At 41.7% G+C, this 24,031-nt stretch overlaps 1 protein-coding gene across 1 annotated transcript in view; it reads left to right on the forward strand.

Moving 5' to 3' along the window:
- The window catches only part of plekhm3 (pleckstrin homology domain containing, family M, member 3), a gene marked incomplete at both ends in the record, with an annotated part of 39,467 nt that extends 26,978 nt beyond the window's left edge, over positions 1 to 12,489 (forward strand). The window contains 2 exons of the mRNA XM_079170821.1: positions 9,115 to 9,272; positions 12,327 to 12,489. Of these exons, the coding sequence (XP_079026947.1) occupies positions 9,115 to 9,272; positions 12,327 to 12,489 (321 nt within the window). The remainder of the gene's footprint in view (positions 1 to 9,114; positions 9,273 to 12,326) is intronic.
- Positions 12,490 to 24,031: the final 11,542 nt, after the last annotated feature.

The following is a 24,031-nucleotide window of genomic DNA, read 5'->3' on the forward strand; positions in this document are numbered from 1 at the left end:
GTTGTTACAATAAATCATGAGTTAAATTGTTATTCCACGTAAAAGATCAAAAAGAAGTCATTAGAGTACGGTAGGAGACAGTAGCTAGGCTAATAAGTTAGCTAGTTAGCTTGAAAGTGTTAGCCAGCCATGAGGAACCATTGTTGGATAAAAACTATTCAAAACACGTCAGTGAGCCACACTGTTGCACTTGGTAGCACATTACTTTGTTACTGTGAACACACACACTGTAGTTTACTTTGACTCAATCACTCGTACACTGTCCCGCTGCCCCAAATACTCACTAGAGCAGAGGTCTTCAACAAGGGGGTCCGCGAAATTGAATGAATCTGTCTATTATTTTAATAGTTCAGTATTGTATGCAAGATAACGGGTATGTTTATGCATGGCAGTGGCACTAATAGGCCATCACTCACTTTTGTTTTCACATTTATGTTTAAAATTAAAATGTCAATATGAATAGCTTGTATGCATGATTATCATGCAATTAACAGACAATGTTGATATTGTCATTGGTATCAGCTGAAGGTATGTTTCTAAATGTCAGTGGCACGGCCCCCCTACTCACTGTGCCTTCACATGTTTAAAATAACAACATGAATATATGAACCTGTGTATTATCTGAATAGCTTAGTATTGAATGCACAGTAAAGAGGTATGTTTATACATGGCACTAGGCCCAGTTTAATATAAAACACAATTTATAGAATATATGTAGGCGGGGATCCCTGCTCCATGTCTTTATCAGTTTGGGGGTCTTTGGCCTGAAAAACGTTGAAGACCCCTGCAGTAGAGCACCAAATATGGATTAATCCGCCGCTTAAAGTAGTTCCCGACAAATGCAATGTAACATGTTCTGAATGCCCGATTGCTTTAGTAGAGATTTAAGCTATTTGTTTTTTTATCATGAAACATTATTTTTGTGACTTGGTTTTAAAGATCCTGCAGTAAAAGAATACTGAGAGACAAACTAACACATTGTTTATCATTTGGTTTATGGAAAAACTGAAAAATATAGAATGTTGCTGCCTTATGTAGTGTACAACCTCTCCATTGTATCTCTGGCAAGAGCCCAAGTCAGAACAGAGATACGAGAGGGTAATACCCTCTACTAGCCCTCTTTAGAACAGGCTTAGCTCTTTCAAGTGTCCTGATCCAAGAAAACAATGGTGTCGGTGGAAAGAATTCATATCTGGCATTGTGAAAACCTTTAACTCTGCCGCTTATCTAATCAGCAGATTTTCTTATCATCTCTACCATGCCTGCCCCTAATACCAGTTACGCTGCCCAACTCTGTTTTTGGACAATTTAAATGTCTTCAGTTTAACAAGTAGAGAAATTCTTTTTTTCTTTTTTAGCAGTGATCATTAAAAAGAGGAAACACAGCCTGGCCTTTCAGCGGTTCAGTATCTAGTCCTCGAACTGAGTTTGGGGGTCAGAGGAAAGCGACCACAAATGACTGAAAAGTTCTTTTGTTTGTCATTATGTTCATTATGTTGTACCCTGCCCCATTTCTCTTCTTTCAACCCCCCCCCCCCCCCCCCCCCCCTTCTCTGACTCAGAGCTCGGCCACAGACTCTCACGGTGAAAGAGATTGGGCCTCCTCCTCCTCCTCCTCCTCCTCCTCCTCCACTCCCACACTCTGTGTCTCTCTGCTTCACTAATTGGTTACATTCAGAATCAACAGGCAGAAAAACAAAGCGTGACATCCCTCCATTCTTCCCGACATCCCCTTGGCCTCACACACGCTCAGCACACATGTGTTGTATGTGCGTGTGTGTGTGCGCCTCACTCTCTGTCGCTGCTAAACTCTGTGATTTACTCATAAACACCAAACTGGTGATTTAGCACTAATTTCAACAATAAGCAGAGACTGCACCGCTCCCTCTTCGCCTTCCCTCCCCCCTCTAACCTCCCCCATCTCTCCCCTCTCTCAGAGTATCTCAAGCACTCTGCCCCTTAATTGGTTTTCCATATTAACAAGCTTGTTTCTTTTGATTCACCTCCTGAATAAAATGACGCTCTTAATCAACGTGGCTTTTTTTGTTCCAGCTCAGAGGTCAGTGGAGGCTAAACTCCCTGGCTAAACCCTGGACCACACTAAGTCTATTCACCTCCCGACAAATAGCCTCCACCCATATCCCCATTAGGAGCCAGTTCATTCGGAGAAAACATATGTGTTTGTCTAAGGACGCTCTGCCCTTTTCCTCTGCTGGTTTTAAGGATTGTGTCTAAGGGTTTTGTGTGAGGACTAAAGTAGTAGCAAAGTAGGTGTGTGCGTGTTTGTGTGTGTGTGTGTGTGTGTGTGTGTGTGTGTGTGTGTGTGTGTGTGTGTGTGTGTGTGTGTGTGTGTGTGTGTGTGTGTGTGTGTGTGTGTGTGTGTGTGTGCAGCAGAGCAGGCTTCCCACAGTGATACTCTGGCATTCCCTCTATGCCAGGCATCCCTCTCCACTCACACTTGTCCAGACACACAGAGGCCTCTTAAGTAAATGTTAAAAGTAGCTTTTACCCTCATATGCACGGTGTTAGAGTTATATGATCGGATCAAGTTGGGCAACATGAAAATCATCCTCATTATCCTGGAAATTGGGCAACAAATGTTTACCTCTTGCAACGACATTTAAACTACAGCTAGAAGTATATTAATACTCTTGCACCGCACGGTATCAATCGCGATCACGATTTTGGCTGCCACGATTAAATGAGCATGATCGTCTGCGATATTGACGTTTAAAATACGTGCTCTGCTACATATCAAATCAAACGCTTCCTGAATCAGCCAACCACCAGGGGGCGAACGAGATGAGAGCTGTCATGCGCGCACCCTGTAGAAGTAGAAGAGTAGAAGAAGTAGAAGAGCAGAGAGACGGGAGCTTGAAGGACGAGTACTTGTGCTTAATTTATTTACACGCCGGCATGTCATGTCTGTCACTACATGGTCGCGCGTTTTCAATTCCCCAGCTCTCTGCATCGCGGCGGTGTTCCGCCCCGATCCGCACACACGATGCAACAGTCGCTCACCTGCGAGTAGCACGCACGTAGCACCGGTGCGATGTGCACAGGTGCTCTTTCCACTTCAACTGCAAACGGATTGCTGATTAGTTCAGATTTAAATTTCTGAGCTGCAAAGTCGGCAAATTGCAGAGTGAACTCTGTGCCAAGTGCGCCCTGTTATCAGCAAAATGCGCAGTCAGGAACACAGCAGTGGAGACTTTTACTGCATCACACATGTCTGTGATCACACGTCCCTGAAGCTGGAGGTTTAGCGCAGTGAGATGCTTCGTTATGTTGCACTTAAAGCCAGCTAACATCGCCACGTTTCGTCCCGGAGCTCTGTGGTGTGGCGGGCCAGTTATGATAAACAATGATATTTTCTGTCGGGCCGTTGTACCGAGGGCCGGATATATGCTGACAATGTAATGACAAGTCTCTCAATGTGTTGATCCTTTTCATCTGGGTTATTTTGTCCAGGGCCCAGTTCAGAGTCTGCATTTTCCTTCTCAAATATTTCTCCATCGCTGTTCGTCACCGCAACCTCTCCCGCGCGTCATTTAATTCTACTGTTTTAAATGAACAAGGTCATTATTGCGCTACCTACTGTCACCCACTGGCATGGAAGAGTATTATTACTTAGCCAGACACTATATTGCAGCTCAGACGCTCAACGATGGCAAAGTATTTGCAACAACTAAAATAATATTTTTTTGACTCATTAAGTGAAATTGGACATTTTCCCACGGCACACCTGACGATCTCTCATGGCACACTGGTGCGGCACAGCGGTTGAAAGTCACTACCCTAAACTAATAAAGGCATTTTAACTACATCCTCCACTCGGTGCGAGTGTGCCTTAAGAAAGCTCATGGACCTCTCTTTCTCTGTAAGTTTATGGTGATTTAGAAAGTGTCAGCAATGCAATGTTGACACGTTTTCTCCACCAGAGAGCACTGATAAGTAAATGACAAGAAATGAAAGCTGCTAAAATTCTAAATTAAGAGACTTGATGTAGCAGCAAACACCTGTTAGCTATGTAAAGATATAGTCGAGCAAATTCTACCGAAGCATGCGATTCTCTCAGTTCTGCCCCACTGGCTAGCTACCGGCCGCCCCGCTCTGGCCCGGTATGAAGGGTTAACGCTGAAAACGCTGTCGTTGCAGAAGCGTAAGGTCCACTCTCCACCTCCCCTTCAGGTAAACACTGTTTACGCGCTGTTACGGTTGTTTGCACTGTTAGCACTGTTAGCTTCTAGCCGCCGCCATGTTGAGAGCCGTGTGGAGGCAATGGATGTGCTCTGGATTCAGTTTCGTGAACCTTTAAGTAAACAGCTAACTTCAGACAATGTCCACGACCAACCTGAGCGTCAAATTGACTTTAGTGGCATGTTGTGTTTCGTATTTGTACAAACATGTTTTTGGCCAACATCAGCTGAGTTGTACATGGTTTAGCGATGGCGCAGCTTGAGGGCTTATTCTTCCATCAAAGCCGTGGGCTAGTGAGTCATCACATCTACCTGTCCATCAAAGGAATGTACAACGCTGTGTAATAATCTCTATATAGCAGAATTGTAGATGTCATCATTGTAGAGTCATTTTAACTTTTTTCCTGCAACACAACTTTTGCTCACGTTTCTTTTCTGGACTCGTCTACGTGTGATTCAAGTCCTCCCAAATCACTGAAGCACAGGCTCACACACACAACACCCATACTGATGTATCATTGCAATTTACTTAAATGTAGCTAGGTTTATTTAATTATTTCATTTCGTTAACTTTTAACAGAAAATGTTTGCTTTTCATTTAATACTTGGCAGACACATATTTAGGGTTTCTTTATTAATCTAAAAAATATATCATCCGGTAGGATACTCAAAGATTTGGAACCTTGAGACTCCAGCATGCAGACAGTGATAATCAACATCAAGTCTTCTTTAAATAAGTGTGTGTGTTTGTGTGTCTCTCTCTGAGAGGAGAGGGTGTTATCCAAACAGAGCTGGTCTTTCCAGTCATGTAATCCCAGCTGGCTTCCTAGTTCCTCAATGGAGCTGTGGTAGTCTGTGTGTGTGAGAGAGGGAGAGAGGGAGGGAGAGAGAGGGAGAGAGAGGGAGGGCAGGCGAACGGCTGTTAAACAGCAGTTTTAGGGGATTAGGAGGTTTTGGAGCACAAAGACTCTGCATGGAGCAGAAAAAGAGGTTGAACTGGAGGGGGAGGAGTTTAAGAGGATGGATGGAGGGAGAGGAGGTGAAGTGTGTGTGTGTTGGGGGGGTTTGGAGGGGAAGAGGGTTGGGGGGGGGGGGGGTTGTCCTGTCAGCTGCTCCAGAATCATATTGTGAACATTGCTCTGTTGGCAAATTCCACATTGTTTTTGTATTCCTGGTACTGATACTACTGTTGTCTTTTAAAGTTGAAATCCACAACATATTTCCTTTTTTGTTCTTTTGTCCCCCGCAATGCTTTCATAGGTTCACACTGACCCGAATCAGACACGTCAGCTCTTTTCCAATAGTTCCATGAACTAAATGAAAATCAGGAACTAAATGTGTAACTTTGAGCATTCTTGTTTGTGTGGAGAGCCGTGAAGGTTAGGCTTATTTAGACCAATGACCGATTTAAGACACATTTGAGAGTCACAAAGTCATCCTGTTGTTCTTTGTGTTTAGTTTGGAGACTCTGATGGCTGTAATGAAAAGGAGACCGACAGATCACCTGTCTGCAATGTAGACAATCCGCCGAGAGCTTGTTGGTTATTTATTTCTGCTCTCTGCAGTTGGAAAATTGAAAGTTTTATTTCTATTCTTCCTCTGAGCTCCACTCCCTCTCGTCTGTGTGTTTGTTGGGGGGTTTGATGGTCATTTAACGTAAATCTACACCTAAATAGCCTGTGTTTGTTTAGAACACACATGGTGTTTTCTTTTTAAAAAAGGAATATTGTCGTCATAAATCTATTGTCATGACGCAGTCACACTGTTATGAGCTGTTATGTCAGTGTCGACATAAGGCAGCTGTTCTTAACCTTTTTGAGCAATGTCTGCTTTCAACCCCTCATCAAAGAGCTATTTTACATTCTCAGATTGTTTCCTTCGAATCATTTTATGTACCTGAAGACATTAAACCGTCTAGGAAAAATTAAAAAAATACAAGTTAGAGAAACTGTAGTCTAACAGAATACATTCATTTTCTCTCATGTTAATCATCTCAGAAGCCCTTCAGTTTATCTGGGGGCCTGTGCCGACCCCCTCATAGGGACTCTAATCGTCTGTCTGCTGTGGAGACAGAAGTTAGACCGAGCCAGCCGACCCTGAACTCCCATCGGGGGCACTGAGAGGTCTGCCAGCGGGCTCGCTGCTGGTTGGCCCAGACACTCGGGACAGCCATCAATATTTGACTTCATTGTTGTCCTTGTTGGACGCGAGCAAGTGTACAAATTAATAGGAAATGGAGGTTCCTGTCTGAATGATTGTCCCAGTGTGGCCCAGCAGGGCTTTGGTACTTTGGAGTAGCAAATACAATGGTCAGCGGATTTTTATAGCAAGCAGTACGGCAAATATATGGACATTTATTTAAAAAAATGGAAGAAAGTATTTGTGACTTTAGAGAAATGACTTTGATAATAACACAGATAAGTTATTTTTTGATCAATTGATGATATATGACTGCGTCCAGGCTTCATACATGTACAATACGTTGTCCTCTTTGTATTGCTTCGCCCCTCTTGTCGCCTGTCCGTTTACTTCCGTCCCTCCCCGTCCATCCATCTTCCTGTGCCGCCCTCCATCTTTCCCATCGTCCCTCTAGAGTACCCAGCAGCCACCAGAGCTGTGCTGCCAGTCGTTTGATTCTGCCCAGTCCAATTATAGAGGGCCTTAATTACCGAGCCTGTCAGCCTCCATCAGGAGAGCCATTCGTCATGCGGACCGGGCTGGACCGGACTGAGCGGGGCTGCTTAGGTTTAGTGTGGGGACACATATAGCATTTATCATTTGTACTGGACTTGTTCTCACATACAGACGAGGTACACTGTGGAATTTTCCTTCAAAACAACTCGTTCTCAGATGTGCGTAAGACATGTCGGAACCATTTCCTACGTAGAAAACATCTGTTGAGACCATGTTTGATTAAAAGTTCAGATCTCATCACACACCAGCAGCCTGTATCAAAACCTTTTACCAATCTAGCTAGCCTAGCTTAGCTTAGCTTAGCATAGCATAACTTAGCGTAACAGCTAGAAATAAATATACCAAACCAACATCCCTAAAGCACTCTAATTAACAAATTAAAATAAAGAATTAAATTCTTGTTTGTATAATTTGTTCTGAAACAGAAAAAAAACAGAAATTTTAAAATTACAATTTGTTTTTTTTAATTAAAGATCTTTATAAAGGAGAAAATACTTAATATTTCATTTGAGTATACGTAGACAAAAATAAGCTTCATCATTTGTTAATGTTATATGGACTATTTAATGATGGAATTGCAGAATAGCGTGCAGTATGGTGATTTATAATGTCATCGAGATATGAAAGGACCTCTATGGAGATGGATCACCAGGCCTAATGTAGAGGTCTGGACTGATATTGGGACATTCTATCTTGCCCAGTGCATAGTGTTTGAAAACAACGCCACATGAATAATCACTAAACTGTTTTACTGTAAAAGTGGAGTCAGAGGCTGACTGGAATATCTAGTTTTTAGTGAGATTTGATCTGACACACGACCCTCATGTCGGTCTGAGACTGATCATTCCATATCAAGATTGTCCGTAAGGTCTGTTGTAGTAAAGGCCTTCAGTGTAGGCCATTTAATCTCCGTCTATGATTTACTGTAAACAGGATCCGTGTTCCTCCATGTTTCCTCTGTTTGTGTGCTTTCTTCCTCCTCGTCCTCCTCGTCGTGTAACAAACAGCATGAAGGAGGTTATAATTGGGAGGTCCAGAGCTCTGCCAGGTGGAACCACTTGTATCTGAATACAGGCTCTCGCTCTCTCTCTCTCTCAAGATCTCTCTTGTAAATTGTATCTCTACCGCAGTCTTTCTCCAACCTTATACTCTGTGTCTCACATTCACCGCATTATTAACATGACACGACAAAACAACCATGTTCACTTTTCTATCTCTGTGAGATTCTGCACAGCTTTTCTTTCCTCTCAAGTCATCCACTGTCTATTCACTACAATACAACTGTAGCCCCCCCCCCCCCCCCCCCCCGCCGCCAGAACCCCCGCCTGAGTTCTTAAAGGAACTCGCCAAGCGTTGCCATTACAAGGCGTTCACCTCCTTCACCGTCTTCCTCCTTCCTTCCTTCCTTTAGTTTCCTCTCCTCCTGTCTCCAGTCTTTCCTCCAAGCCCTTTTAACGGATCTCAAAATCTACCATGAGGTCATGGCCCTTCCTTTCCGTCATGTCAGCACTTTCATGAAGAGTCGGACAGTTTCAGAATACGTTTCTTTGTAATGTGAAGTCAACAAATCCGCCATGAAATGTACAACAACAATGTGCAATTTATATATGTATTATGTGTACATATATTCTGAAATAAAGAGAGTGAAATATGTCAAATGTTATTAAGAATATAGAAGATAAATAAGAAAAAAAAGAATATGTGCAAAAATTAAAACAGCTCAATCATCACCCCAAATAACAGCAGATTAAAACATGTCAGTTCAAAGCGTCGGGATGATGGTCACATATTCTGGTCATAGATGCTACATGACCCACTGGCAGTGTTTCTTTTTATTGAGTTGCTTTCTAGATTTATATTAAACATGATTACATGTAACTGAGTACCATCGATCACGTGCACATTCTGATCTTTGTTGTCAAACAGACTTTCTGACTTCCTTTGATGACGTTGTAGCGAGTTAATTAAATCTAATTCTACTGGTAACTCTGAAGACGGAGAATACTCTGAAGGCGTTGTAAAAGCAGACGTCCTTCCTTTAACAGCAGTTTGATTCTCCTATCTGACAGGTTTTTCTGAATCCAAACTAAATTCCTTGAATAGCACTTCAGGTTCTCATATTTCATCCTCCCTAATTCAGACCCACGTAGACTTTTAGCAGAGTGCTGATGCTTTATTGTTGTTGACCTCGTCCTTTCATCCCTCTCTCCTCCCCCTCCAGGTGATCGATGGGAAACTGGCTCCCTTCCTGTCGAAGGTGATCAAGTTTGCCAGCGCCCACGTGCTCAGCTGCAGTTTGTGTCGAGAGAAAGGCTTCATCTGTGAGCTCTGCCACAACAGACAGGTCATCTACCCCTTCCAGGAGAACGCCACCAAGAGGTACACATCCTCAGATAATGTTTCTCTACATTTACTGAGCCAAACCAATGTGGGCTGCTCATTCATCATAGACACCATTGATTTGATTTGATCTGAAAAGACTTGATTCAGTGGAAAAGGTTTGGATGAGACAGGATTTCAGTGAATTTGATCATTCAGAGATCTTTCTCAGGTTGTCAAATAAACATGAAAAAGCAGCAGAAGAACTATTGTGTACAGACACAACCACTGCTCCAAAAGACAGATCCAGTTTAAGGTCTTTATTGTCACATTCGCAACGATTAACAGCGACGTCGTCGTTTGCCGTGACATTTCTAATTCGAATCAAAGACACAAAAAGTGCAGCAACTACATTATAGGAATACAATATAATACTGTAGTATAAAAGTGTACTTTTATAGTAAAATGTATAAACTGTGATGTAAACAGTTTATGCAGTACTGTAGTAAGTGTGTATATGTAATGACAACAGGTTTTGACAGGAATCCACATATATATATATATATATACAGGACTGTCTCAGAAAATTAGAATATTGTGATAAAGTTCTTTATTTTGTGTAATGCAATTAAAAAAACAAAAATGTCATGCATTCTGGATTCATTACAAATCAACTGAAATATTGCAAGCCTTTTATTCTTTTAATATTGCTGATTATGGCTTACAGCTTAAGAAAACTCAAATATCCTATCTCTAAATATTAGAATATCATGAAAAAGTATACTAGTAGGGTATTCAACTAATCACTTGAATCGTCTAATTAACTCGAAACACCTGCAAGGGTTTCCTGAGCCTTGAAAAACACTCAGCTTGGTTCAGTAAACTAAATCACACGTATGGGGATTATCACAATATTCTAATTTTCTGAGACAGTCCTGTATATATATATATATATATACACACACATAAACAGTATGGAAGCAGATAGAACCAGTGTACTAGAGCATGTATATGCAGTACCAGTAAGTATGGTATTGTATTATATATATTATATTATTATATATGAAGAGGCATCAAACACCTTGAGGACCAGCACATCTTTAGCTCAGGCTAAAACATTTTCCTGCTCCTGGACTGAGTCGTCTGTTCTGCCTCTAAAGTTTGCTTCTTGTTCTCTCCACCTTGAGAAATGCCGTTCTGCAGAAGCTTCTGGAGAGGTTCTTCAGAAGGTAATGAGTTGAATCAAGAACTCTTCTTCTTCTTCTGAGAGTGCACCTAAAAGCAAAGCACCTGCATTAAAAACAAAACAATCTCTTGAGACTGACATGCTGAACGAATTCCTTTTATAATAAGCGAGCAGCAGAGAGCCATAGGGAAACTCTCAGGGGTGAGAGGACATAAAGTGTAACAATGTCACTGTCTGAGCTACTAGCTCCATTTATTTCTGTTCCAGGCCCTCAGGACGAGTATGCGTTTCTACATGCTGCGTACCGGAGTGTTTGCTCATGTTCTTCTGTCTTTGTGAGGACCAATTTGAGTTTGAGAGGAAAGACATTTTGATCATTGCTGACTTTATCAAAGGGTTGTTTCAGGGCCAATGGATCGGTTCATCCAAATGTTAGAAAACGTATGTGGTTTTTTAACTTCCCTTCAGTGGTATAAACATTCTTAAGAATTCAGCAGTAGCGTCTCCTTGTAGAAACAATGTTCTTGTTTCTCTGTGTAATCAACAGAACACGCTGTGAACAGTTTTCATAGTAACAACTTTCTATCAAAGACGAGGTCCGTCTGAAAAGAGAGCGTGAGTCTGAGGTTCATCCAGAGTCACAGGGTGATACAGGGTGTCCAGTATCACTAGTGTCACCAAGTACTCACATCTTTGACTTCAGTTAAAGTAGCAATGCAGCGGTGCAGAAAACTAGTAACCAGTAAAAGTCCTGCTTTTAACATCGTACTGAAGTAAAACAGGGTGTCGTACTATACTATGACATTTTATACGTGACGTACTATACTATGTATACATTTCTTTGCATGAATAGACGCCACTAAAGCAAAGCGATGAAGCGTGTGAGTGAGTGATCGCTCGGGGTATCTGCAGCTTGTTCCTCACACTGGTTGGTGTGAGAGCTGTGTGTGTGTGTGTGTGAGACACTCATTCCCGACATGGACAGTTAACAGAGTCCAGAGCCTCGTCACTGAAACTCATAGTGACGGACAGCAGAGAGATAAGAGCCGATCAGGACCGATTCCTACAAGAAACACACCGGCACACAGTCTGTGCTGTCACACACACACACACACACACACACACACACACACACACACCTTCCTTGTTGAGTTGTGTTTTATGACTTGTGAAGGAGGTGTGAAGTCTTAACTGATAACAGCTCTACCTACTGTACTTACCGGGTGTAGCTGTTGACTTAGTTACTCAGACTCCGTCGGTGCAGGAGATGAGCAATAACTGGATGTGGCCCATAATGCATCATGTTCAGTGTCTCAGACACATGCAGGTTGTTGCATTAAAGCAGTGATTAGTCAGTTTGTCTTTCACCTCATCATTTAGTTTTCATGTGGTGACTAAATATCTAATACATTGTCTCATAGTTTTCAAAGGTTACTTTATTTAGTTTTTGTCGCAAAAAAGGTAAGTCAACAAATATTTTCACTGACCAAATGAATGCTTGAAACGACCTTGTGTTACCTTGAATTCCTGAAGAGAACTTTGTGTTTCTCTCATGCCTCCACGTTTAAAGGAGAATCCCAGAACGGACCAAAGTCTTGATGAATTGGAGTAAATGTGGTTTAACACCATCAAAACATCTGTTTACAAACTCACACAACTCCTGCTGTAGCAAAGAAAAAGGTTACCAAATATTTGTCTTCATACTTTACGAAATGAACACTTAAAAAACATTTACCGGCCTTCAAAACAGTTTGGTCACTTCATGTTTTCCGTATCATAAAATGTATTTTGGATTTCTGCAGAATCTTTCAGCATCCTCACTTGTAAGTGTTGTTTGTCAGGTGTAATGCAGAATTGTGACTCGCCGATGTCCGTGTCCCGCAGACGGCTCGATGACTCACCTGTGTGTTCACCTTGGTTGGTTGCAGGTGCGACGGCTGCGGCGCCGTGTTCCACGCAGAGTGTCGGCAGAAAGCGCAGCCGTGTCCTCGCTGTGTTCGCAGAGAGCTCCACCACATGAGGCCGTCCTCCTTCTGGTCACCTGACGACGACGGCCCCGGCTGCTTTCACCTGCCCTACCAAGACACCTGAGACACACACACACACACACACACACACACACACACACACACACACACACACATATACACACACACACACACACACACACACACACACACACAAGCAGTAAACAATTAGGGCGCTGCCAGGCCATGACGCTGGACAAAGTGCCTGTTTTTCTGAATCATGTGACAAATTCTGTGACAAGAGTTCAGATGCATCGCCAGGTTTGTGGTTCTTATGTGTGTGTGTACCTGCTAGCGCGCGCGCGCACACACACACACACACACACACACACACACACACACACACACACACACACACACACACACACACACACACACACACACACACACACACACACACACACACACACACACACACCTGAGCTCAGCCCTCTTTGTGCGACAGTGAAGAGCAGGGAGAACACCACCTGAAGAACTGCTCAGCAGGCTTTACAGACTGAACTGCTTGTATTTTGTACTCAAACGTCACACGTCAAGGTCCGCCATCTTCATCCGTTAACCACTTCACTACTTTCACTGAATCCCAAATCACGGCTGATAAACTAGAGACATTCAAAGTAACAGTTGGAACATTTCGGTGGTTTATTTTAACCAACGTCTTCCAGCACAAGTTCAGTGGTGAAACCATTAGAAGAATGGACAGAAGATGAATTATCGATTGAGTCATAATTGATCTAACAGGGAAAACATTCTCTGGTTCCAGCCTCTCAAATGTGAAGATTTGCTGTTTTTTTGACTGTTGGTCAAACAAAAGAAGCTCATTTTGGGAACATGTCATCCTTTTTTGTTTCGTCTTTGTTTACAGATTAAATGACTGAACATGAGTATTTCAGTCTCAAACTGTCACACTGTATCCTTCATAGGTGCATCTTTACAGAGAATATCAGTTGTTAACTTTCATTAATGATATTAAATATTAAAGTATGTGTGGACAGGTTTTGCTGCATGTAATATTTCCTCCTGTTCACAGCGGCATTTATAAAGATCTCTGTCTAAATGCAAGTGAATACGAGGCTTTATGCCGTCTCAGTCGAGTCAAGTGGGTTTTATTTCCAAAGTTACTGTCTGTTAAATATAAATCTTTGTGTTGCTGTCCCGCCGCCTCAGCTCAGCAAAGAAACACCGTGCAGGGAACCGAAAAAGGGAATTTTGTAGAACAAAGGCTGAAGCCGGCCTCGGCCTGAAGCCTCATATGAACTTTAAATAAAGTCTGAAATATACTTCTGTACAGAACAGGGACTGTGGAGTTTCGTCCCCCATCACTTGCATTGAATTGTCAAGAGTAGATCTTTTAAAGGCCGCTATGAACAGGAGGAATGATTACAGCCAGCAACAACTTCACAATGCACATCGGGGTATGTGGGGATTATTTTAAAGATGCACTTTCCTTTAATCAGTTATCAGAACATCAGTAGCAGCTTCTCAAACCACCACTGCAGCAGAATCCATCACATCACCGTCCGTCTATGAGCGCCGTCTGTTCCATTATATTGGCTATAACATCGTTTAAAACACATCTTTCAAAAGGCTGTGTAAATATAAGAAATATATTTATTACAAATGTAATGCTCCAAGTACATTTAGATACTCGTGCATTTTCCTTCGTCTTACATCACAATGACCTGAACTTCTTTGGGTTTCGGACCGTTAGTTCGAGAAAAGAGCAAGTTTTAGAGACCAAGAGATTCATCAAGGAGAAGTATCGATGATGAACATAATAGTTCGTTAAAGCCCCGGTAAAGTTATTAATTACTTGTAATAATTGAGTGTATTTGGTCTTATTTTGTTGCTTCTGTGGATCGACAGGAAGCGGTTTGTGCTGCAGGGACGGTGTCAGAACGTTCATCATTTCCTCTCCCTCCGTGAAGTCTATCGTAACTGAACAAATCCAAACACATTTGACTACATGTTGGGCTCATTTGGGACGTTTTACTCAATAATAATGATATTAATAGTAGAAGTTATAAATAGCTGTGATTGAAGTATAGAAATCCATCTTTCCTCAGATCTCATTTTCCTTAAACTGAGTTATTTAACTTGTACATGTGGAATGAAAGATGATTATTTTAATGTTAAACTGCAAACAGGCTTGAATTTAGAAAGTCTGTCTGAGCACATCTTCTTCCCTCCATCAGTCTTACTGTAAATTAACGGGGGCAATAATCTTTCACGTATCCGTTCGTTCCCTCTTCCTCTGATTCTACTTCCTGTTGTGCTTTATTCATGCAGACTATCACACATGATAGCAGCTTTAGCTTTTAGTCTATGCAACCTAGATGGCCTTTAGAACTCACTGCTTTCATGTGTATTGGTCCGGAAACACTTTGCATTGATGCTGTTTCCTTCCTGTTTTCAGGCAAATCTTACTGAAGTGTTGGAAAAATCAGCATTCGTCAGGTTAGAAGCTAATAAATCAGCTAACTGATGCCCAAAAATGAAAGGAAAACAGACATGTTTAGAAAACTGCAAATATGTGTTTCAGAATCTGTTTAAAGTTTTCGGTGGATTTCCAAAACCAACGATGTGGTTCATCCAACAAAGAGAATTTATAAAGTCCGAAACAGTGAGTTTTTATTTTTCTACAACTGGAAACACATTGTTGCTTTGATCACAAATGTAAAACCTTTAGTAAACGCTGCTTCCATTGATCTTTGACAGCAGCGGGTTCTTCCTGCTACTTGTTCTCAGAGCCAACAGACGGGTTTATCTTTATTATTTCATGATTTATTTTTTGCTCATCTGTCTTCATCCCGTTTTTCCAAACTCGTTTGAGCCATAAAACATTTTAACTTTGAAGAGAATTCACGTGTGAATGAATAATCCACCGTAGTCGTATGTTTATGCGTGAAAAAGGTGCTTTTGAGATGAAACTGACAAGTTATTCCTGTTTATGAGCATGTAGGGTTCTGTAGACTGAATAACCAGTGCAGTTTCAGATGTGGCAGGAAAAGTGCACTGATGTGTCAGTTGATTACATTTCTTTAGTTTTTATTTGCAGGTGGTATTAAAAATGTAATGTTTGAGTTATTGTTGACTGATTGTGCCTGCTGCATAAAAACCGATGGACGGGTTGTGAACCCTTTGGTTGAAATTTGATCGATATTTTTGACAGAATGTCGATGTTTTATTTATTTTAAATCATGTTTATTTGTGTACCACGGAGCCCGGCATGTTCTCGGGATTGTTACGTTGTTATTTATGTACGCACACATAAGAGTTCTGCACTGTCCTGAAGCGGTGCGGCGACATCTGAGACCACAACTCAAACCTGCGATCCGTGCTAGAGTTCAGCTTCATGTCGTCAACGTTACAATGCAACAAACACAGAAGTAGATGACTGACAGACAATAAGCTCAAAGCTTTACGCCAGACATTCTTTCAGCAGCAGTACAATCACAGATGTATTAATGGGAGAGAAGGAATGCATTAAATCTGTCTTTAAACACACTGCTAGCTTGTAAAATATGTTGAAGCTAAAATCTAGATATATTCAGTTTTACCTCCAGACTGTTCAAATCTAAGCATGTTTCATTTTTAGTTTTGAAATATTGCTGAAGTTTTCTCAGTGGAAATTGCCATTTAAAGTTGATGTTCTACACATATTACATCTAGACACATTAGACATTGTTAGGCTAATTTGTCAGTAATTGTTGGTTCACAAGTTACATCAAACTGAAGAGAATATATCGAACCATATCCAAGAGTATGAGTTATTCATTTATGCACAAAATTACCCAAAATACCTGCTGGGCTCTGTAGTTCCAGTAGCCGACCTGTGGACTTGTGCATCTGATCACTTTAAAGCTTGTATTTATTTATTTGCTTGTTTTATGCAGTACGTTGTATGTTTGTCTGTTCTTTCGTGCAGGTTTGTGTTTAGTTGCTTTTTTGTTTGACTGTCCTTCGTACAATATTGCCAATTTTCATGTCCATGTCAGACAACCTGTTGTGAATTGTGTTTAAGTTATTCCTGTTGAGCTCTGTCGTCTCTTCGCTGTAGTGAAACCCAGTTTGACAAAACGATGAGGACATTGAAGTGTCTTTACAGGTTGTCACGGGACTGAAGGTGTTTGTGTTGCAGGCACAGTTCCATCATTGCAGTATGTTTTACTTGACGTGTTTGGAGAAGAATATATTGTACAGTATTTAAGAAGTAGAACAACTGGACGGACATTCTTCTCTCTTTTGCACTTTTTAAGTTATTGGTCTTTTTTTTATCCTATTAATTGCAGCCAAACTTCTTATGCAAATACAGGGAGTTTTCTGATTTAATCTGGTTTTGTTCAAATTTGTCCGCTAGCCACTGATGCCAATAAAGACAAACTTCTTAATAGTAAATGTTGTTTGAATCCTTTTGTGGCGAAATGTTCCTATTGTGTTTCTGAGGACATTTGGGTTTGACTTCCTGCAATTGATCAAACTGGCCAATCGCAGCGTTGCATCGGCCAGCTTCTAGGTAAACACTTGTGGAGCTAACATTAGCAGAGTACGTTAGCACATTGTTAACTAGCTTTACCACAGCTATGCTACGCTAGCTACTGCAGGTGTACTGGATGTCAACACACGCTGCTTTGGCTTAGCGTTGCTGGTTGACGCCAACGTCAACCAGCAACGCTGAACTCAACATCTGGTCTTGTCGACATCCTCTCAGTTTACAGATCTGCAGCTAAAGGAAAACCCTCCATTAGAATCAGAGTGTCACTGATGCACAGGTACCTTTAAAGGTCCCATGAAATCTCGTTATGTCCTTGCTGTGAAGCATCTCCTGCTGAAAACAGGAGTTTGGGGCAGATCATTAAAACGGTGCGGGATCAGCCTTCAGAAGCATGATGGCCGACTAGCAGAGAAAAGCAGTTTAGAACATGCAGAAAGGTGGGATTGTTTGAAATTTGGGAAGGCTTTATTCACTAAAGATGAACTTTTGCTGAAGTTCAAGTCCCTTTCATGGTTACTGGTGTTCATTAACACATGTGGACGGGTGTTTTTAGTAATGCTAGCAGCATAACTCTAGTTTGATCAGTCCAGACTGAAATATCTCTCCAACTATTTAATGAATTGTGATGCACTCATTGCCCCCTGAATCCTAACGGCTTTGTTGACTTTGTGGTGCATTTGTGGTTTTGAATAAACCGTCTCAACAACGACTACATTGATTGCCGTGAAGTTTGGTACACACATTAATGTCGCCCTCGGGATGAAATGTAATAACTTTGCTGATGCTCTGACTTTTCTTCGAGCGCCTCACAGAGCTGCTGGCATGCCAACACGGATATTCAAATGGAAGTCAAAACTTGTTTTCATTCCACTGCAATTTCATGAAGAAAAATAAACTGTATTTGCTGAAGAAGATTGTATGATATGATGGAAAGCTCCAGAACAGCTACTAAATGGACCTTTGTGGTGACATTGTTTTGTCAACTGCTGATTCCGAGGGGTCGAGGATGATCTTCCAAACTGGCTCAAACTTTGCTGAGTTGACAAACGACAATGTGTCAGATCGCAGCTGGGTTGTCAGGTTGTGAGCTCAGCCTCAAACCGAGCTGAGAGAAAAAAGAAAAGAAAATAACAGACTCATGTGAATAAAAGGTGCTGGTAAACCTGCCTGAGTGAATATGCATATTGTCTGAGAGAGAGCAGGGGGCTCGGAGGCTGAATCCTTTGCCTGTGATGTATGTCGCAGCAGCAGGCAAATTGAAGCTGAGTGTCGACCACGCTTAATTGTCATCGCCAATTAGTGCATTGTGGGACGCCCACAATGGATCAACTGTAGCGAGTAGAACGAAGTCCTTTGTGCTTCTCCAATGGCCCGCGGGCCAGTCAAGACTCATTTAGGACCCGAACAACGACGGAGCAGAAATGCCAACGAAAATGAAAACAAAAGACAGTTTAAGGAGAAAAGGAGGACGGAGGAGAGAAAAAGAGAGAAGGAGGGTGGGGGGGGGGGGGGGACAACGGTCACAGGGGAGTGAAGGACTGGGCCTCTGCTCTCCCAACATGAGAGGAGGGTGTATGGCTGTGACACACACACACACACACACACACAGTGCCCCCCCCTGACATTTAGCGAGCTGCTACACAAAAGCTGGCAGGGCCCCAGTGTTCCCTGTGACCCGGTTGTTCAGAGGCTCGTTTGGCCACGGCCAAGCTTTCAGCAGGTTTCAGCCGAGCAGATTGTTTGTGTGCTTTTGTCCATGTTAAAGGGTAGACCCACTGTTTGTTTTTTTCCCTACTCAAATCGTATTAAAATGTGTTTGCAATTAAGCATTAAAGAAAACGTCTCACCATGCTGTAACACAGTGCAAATGAGGGAAGAATTGAATTAAAAAACAGGCTGTATTTATTTTGAAGTTCGCAGTGCGGGGGTCAGACCCACACATTTTACAAATAGAGAGGCCATGCATCCAAGTTCCCCCAGGAGAACCACAACAACCTAACAACGTTCGCCACCAACCAAACTCTGTACAATATTTGTAGTATATAACAAAACCCCACAATTACATGTTTAGTCTGTTCACTTACATGTTCTCCATAATATCCTCCCTGCATGGGTCTCTCTACACCTGCACAAATGTCATCTGACTTCAATCTATTTAGATTTAGTCTATAAACAGTCGAATAAACAGGATATTTAGTCCAAAACATATCAGAATCAACCTTAAAAAAAGAAATGAGTTATCGTATAATGTAAACTGCTCTTCATGTCATTAAACCCAGAAACTCCCAGAAGCACTGGCCGGGACACGACGTCTCGTTCTGTGGTCTGCTCACAGGATGATCTGCAGATTAAACTATCAACAGAAACCTGATCGTTTCAGTCATTCAGCATGAACAATTCAGTTAGAAATATCAAATAAGTATTAATTGGTATTGAAAATAATCTCTATTGCAGCCATAGTCACAGGCCATCATGTCAATACAAGCAGAAAAGAATCACGTTTTTGCTTTTCCACTTTTTTGAGTGTCTTAGGGACACAAGCGAGTTTATTATGGGCTTCATGATTTCAAAGTGAGGTTTATCATGATTTCTGAAGCCCCAAATCCATGAGTAGGAACTAAATCAAAGGTTACTGGTTATGTAAATATACCTGTAGCATGTAGAGGAATATAAAAAGTACTGATTGGGCTTCAAATCAATGGACAGAAGGGTGCCAATCATTTGTTTATGGAAAGAACAGACCAGATTTAAACAGAACAGGGTTCACTTATCACTGATGTCAACGTGCTCCACCTGCTGAAAAATGAAACTTAAAGCAATAAACCAAAATCCACATAGAACTGCTAACTGTGAATGATTAATGACATTAAATCAACCACAATTAAACATTTGTCACAGTGTTATCAACATAGAAAGTGTGCATGCGTGCGTGTGTGCGTGTATGCGTGCATGCCTGCGTGCGTGCCTGTATGCTTGTGCGTGCGTGTGTGTGTGTGTGTGCCTGTGCAGCAGGACCGAGGCTTTGTGCAGACACCTGTATGAGCCGACAGGGAGGAGAATTGAAACCACAGAGGAACAGATGTTGTTTCAAAAAGGCTTTGACACGTTACCACTCTAACCTGAAGCTGACGGTAGTTTCTGTGCTGCTGTTACAACACGTGCATAAATATATATACACATTAGACTAAAACTAACAAAAGAGTAATGACTAAAATGAGCCCAAAACATCTAATATACATATTCGTCAAAAGACTTAAACTAAATCAAATCAGGTTCCAGAATTCTCCCTGACCCCCTGACACTCGACACTCATTGACAAACTGAGAATGCGATTCAGAGTGGAGCTTCAACAACGTGGACGAGAAGTCCTTCAGGGACTATAATCAATAACAAAATATCAATCCATAACTGTCCGGCCCACGACTTTACTGATTTGGTTTTACTCTCACCGCTCTCAGGAGCGTCGCTTACTGCTCACTGCATCCCACCAGCAGCAGCAGACAAAGTTAGCGAACAAGCTGGTGAGCATTGGGGTTAGCATTTAGCAGCTAATGAGACAGATATTTATCTCAGGAGTTGGTGGAGACCAAAAGCAGAGCTAAAAGAGAGCAACTATTCCACTGCCTCCAAAAGTTGCCTAAAGCAGTTACTTTGCTCATGTGATTACGATTGAAAGCTCTAGAACAGATCATGATATCCAGATACTCTCATCTGTTATTTACATGATTACCGGTATGTTAAGTTTTAGCATTAGCCACCATGAGCTACTGATACATACAGCAGCAAAGCGTAGCTGAGTGTATTGAATGGAGCAAGAGAGTGTTTCATCGCTTATTAACTCAACTTGTCACTTTGGAGAGGAAGGCTGTGGTACTTTTTATTCTTCTCAGTAGTTTCACTTTTACCCGTCGGTCTGGTGGGGAAGACCATGACGTGGCTGAAACGTTAGGGTCCGTCTTCTACAGCTGAGATGAGGGACGCAATCACACATTCTACTATACACATCTGTATGTTTTGTAAATCATGTGAACCAGCACATTGATTACAGTTAGATACCGTCTTTGTACTCATGTGACCTGTACTTGATGAACATGTCAATAAAGTTTGTTGTGAACAGATTTTTGTATTCAGACTGCAACAACACCTCAACGTGGTGAAACTCACAGCTCACCTCAATTACAATAAATCACATGCGTGTCACTTAACGTTGTGTGTTTGGACGTTTCAATGCGTTTTTCTTCCCTTCCAGACAACCGTATCCATTCATTTCACCATCACATTAAAGAGACTTCATTAAACCAGACATAGATACATGTCAGAAAGAAGAAGAAGTCTGACATAAGAGTAAAGTCACCGAGCACAAAAACAGACGTATTCACTGTGACGGATGACTTCACTCGTACAAGTCTCTGCATGTTGATTTCCATGCTGCGCTGACATGAAAGTGGCTGCCACTTAATCTACAGAATGCTTTGGAAAATGAAATGTTCTGTCGTAAGGTTTGCATCTTTGGTAAGTAAATGGCCTCAAGCTGTGTGCGGACTACACACAAAGAGAGGTTCCGAAGCAGAGAATCTACAATCAAATCAATAGAAAGCTGCGTGTGGACACGGATTTGTCTTCCCGTGTGTCCTCTCTGTCAACTCTAGAACAAAAAGATGAGGAAAATACTCTGAGATTTGCTTAAGGAAGGGGCCAAAGACAAGACCATGAGAGTGAAGAAGAGGATTCAAAAAGTGCAAAAACCCAAAGCTGATTGACTACAAAGAGAGAAACAAAGAGTAATGCTACCCTGCTAAGAGCTACAGCTAACAGTTGTCAAAATGTACATGAATTTGATCACATGAATCTGTTTTTATCTTTATTTTCAAGAGTAAGAATTCACATTGAAAATCCGCATTAGCTGATTAGTGTGTGTGTGTGCTCTTATAATTCCATCTTTGTGAGGACCAGTTTGAGTTTTAGACTTGGGTTGTGGGGACATTGTCCAAGTGGTTTATTTCTGGTGTTTTAGTTTCCTTCAAGTGTTTGTTTGGGATCAAATGAGAAGGTTAAGGTGACGGGCGAGGTGAGACACCATGTCAACGCGGCTCCTCCCGGACAGAGACGCTCAAATATATGTGTGTATATCTTGTAGTGACCTGATCAGCAATTGATGAAGGTCTCCTTGTGTTCCCACTTAAAGCTGGGAAAATCACCACAAGTAATCAGGTGTGTGTGTGTGTGTGTGTGTGTGTGTGTGTACACATAGGAGATTGATGCCGTCCAGGCTTTACATATGAACTCCTCGCTGTTTGCTTTCATTTGTCAAAGTAACTTCAGTTAAGGTGAATCAGACTGAGAAAGACTTGTTTTGGCTGATATGTTGAGCGCGCACGCACACGCGCACACACACACACACACACACACACACACACACACACACACACACACACACACACACACACACACAAACACACCCTTTGAGACCTTTGTCCCCCAGAGAGCGTTGTGACCTTTGTCCTACGTGGGATATGGCTGTGTGTGTGTGTGTGTGTGTGTGTGTGTGTGTGTGTGTGCAGCGTAGAGAGCAGAGTCATACGATCAGTTATTGAGCACCACAGATTTGTACCATTGCTCTGGCAACGTTACTAAATCCTACCATTCCAGATTGTAAAATACTTTGACGACTAAGAACCAGGGTCCTCTCTAACCTCTAAAACAAAACATAAGGGTTGGAATACACAGTGCAGGCTTTAAATAAACAACTAATCATCAGCATTTAGTCCGCTATGGGTGTGCATGGTTAGACGTCCGTTGCACGTGTTGCATTAAATGTGTCACTCCTTCACGTCCTGCCGTCGTCGTCGGTGTAATCGGAGCCAACAGGAAATGACAAAGAGACCGTTGGCGGACGTTAATGACAAACTGAAGTCTGGGTGAGTGTATGTGAGCTAACTGCACATCAGTACTCCTCTATTCATGCCCCTGGGCATGTTTAGTGATGTTAAAAAGGAACACAAGAGCAAAACGACAGAAGGACTATAAATATAAAAGACCCAAGACAAAAGAAGTTATGTGAAGGACTGTGATCACCAGCCTGCAGGTATGAGAAAAATTACTGTACATGTCAACAATATTGTGAATTATTTGAAATGCCACATAAATATGCCTGTCACTATTGTTTTGTGAGTGTGTGTGTGTGTGTGTGTGTGTGTGTGTGTGTGTGTGTGTGTGTGTGTGTGTGTGTGCGCGTGTGTGGTCGGCGTGTCTGTGGGTGAAGAGACCTCATCCATCACCTGATACCTTCAGGCTCTCCAGGTAAAGTCCTACCTCCTAATGCAGGAAGTCATAAATACAACTCACTGGTGCGTTCAGGTGCAGTCGGCGGGGCACGATTACAACATGGACCGTGACCGTTCTCAGATTAGATACAAACACTGGAACGGGAAACAAACTGGGACACATTTGGAACGTTCACATTTGCAACTGTGAAATAGTTTGTACTGGAGATCAGAAGACGAACAGAATTACAGTGTCTAAAGTAATCAGATCTTTAATGCAAGTTAGTTGAGCAGTTAGTTGAGGTGGACTATGGACTGTAAATACATTATATTATATCATATCATATTATTAAAACACTAAAACAATTAGTTGATGAACTAGTCCATTTGCAGAAAATGAACAGCCAAAAGAGTTTAGTAGTACATAAATCATTTAAGTCAGCAAAAACTGTCAACATAACATAGACATGGAAACATAAAATGTAAATACTTAATTGCAAGTTCCTATTTGTTGGCCTACCTTTGCTATAAAGTACACATCATCTATTTAGTTACTTTCCTGCAGAATAAGCCATAGTGACCCTTGAAGTAAGCTAATCACTGCAGTAGAACTGTACAACTGTATCATCTGTTATTTTCGTCTATTTCTTAATTTAGTTCATTCTTTGAATTGCATCAATTTTCCTCATTTTGTAATTTTATTCAACTTGATTTGTTTTCCTTTTCACAGTGTCTTTAATTGCCATACTTTATACACAAACTTGCTTATTGCTGGTAAGCACTGAGGAGAAATGTGTGGTCAGATATTCATGTCTTATCTCAGAGCTGTTGGTCTGGTTTGGAGCGTG

Source organism: Pholis gunnellus (genome assembly GCF_910591455.1).
Source record: "Pholis gunnellus genome assembly, chromosome: 12".
Lineage (NCBI taxonomy): Eukaryota > Metazoa > Chordata > Actinopteri > Perciformes > Pholidae > Pholis > Pholis gunnellus.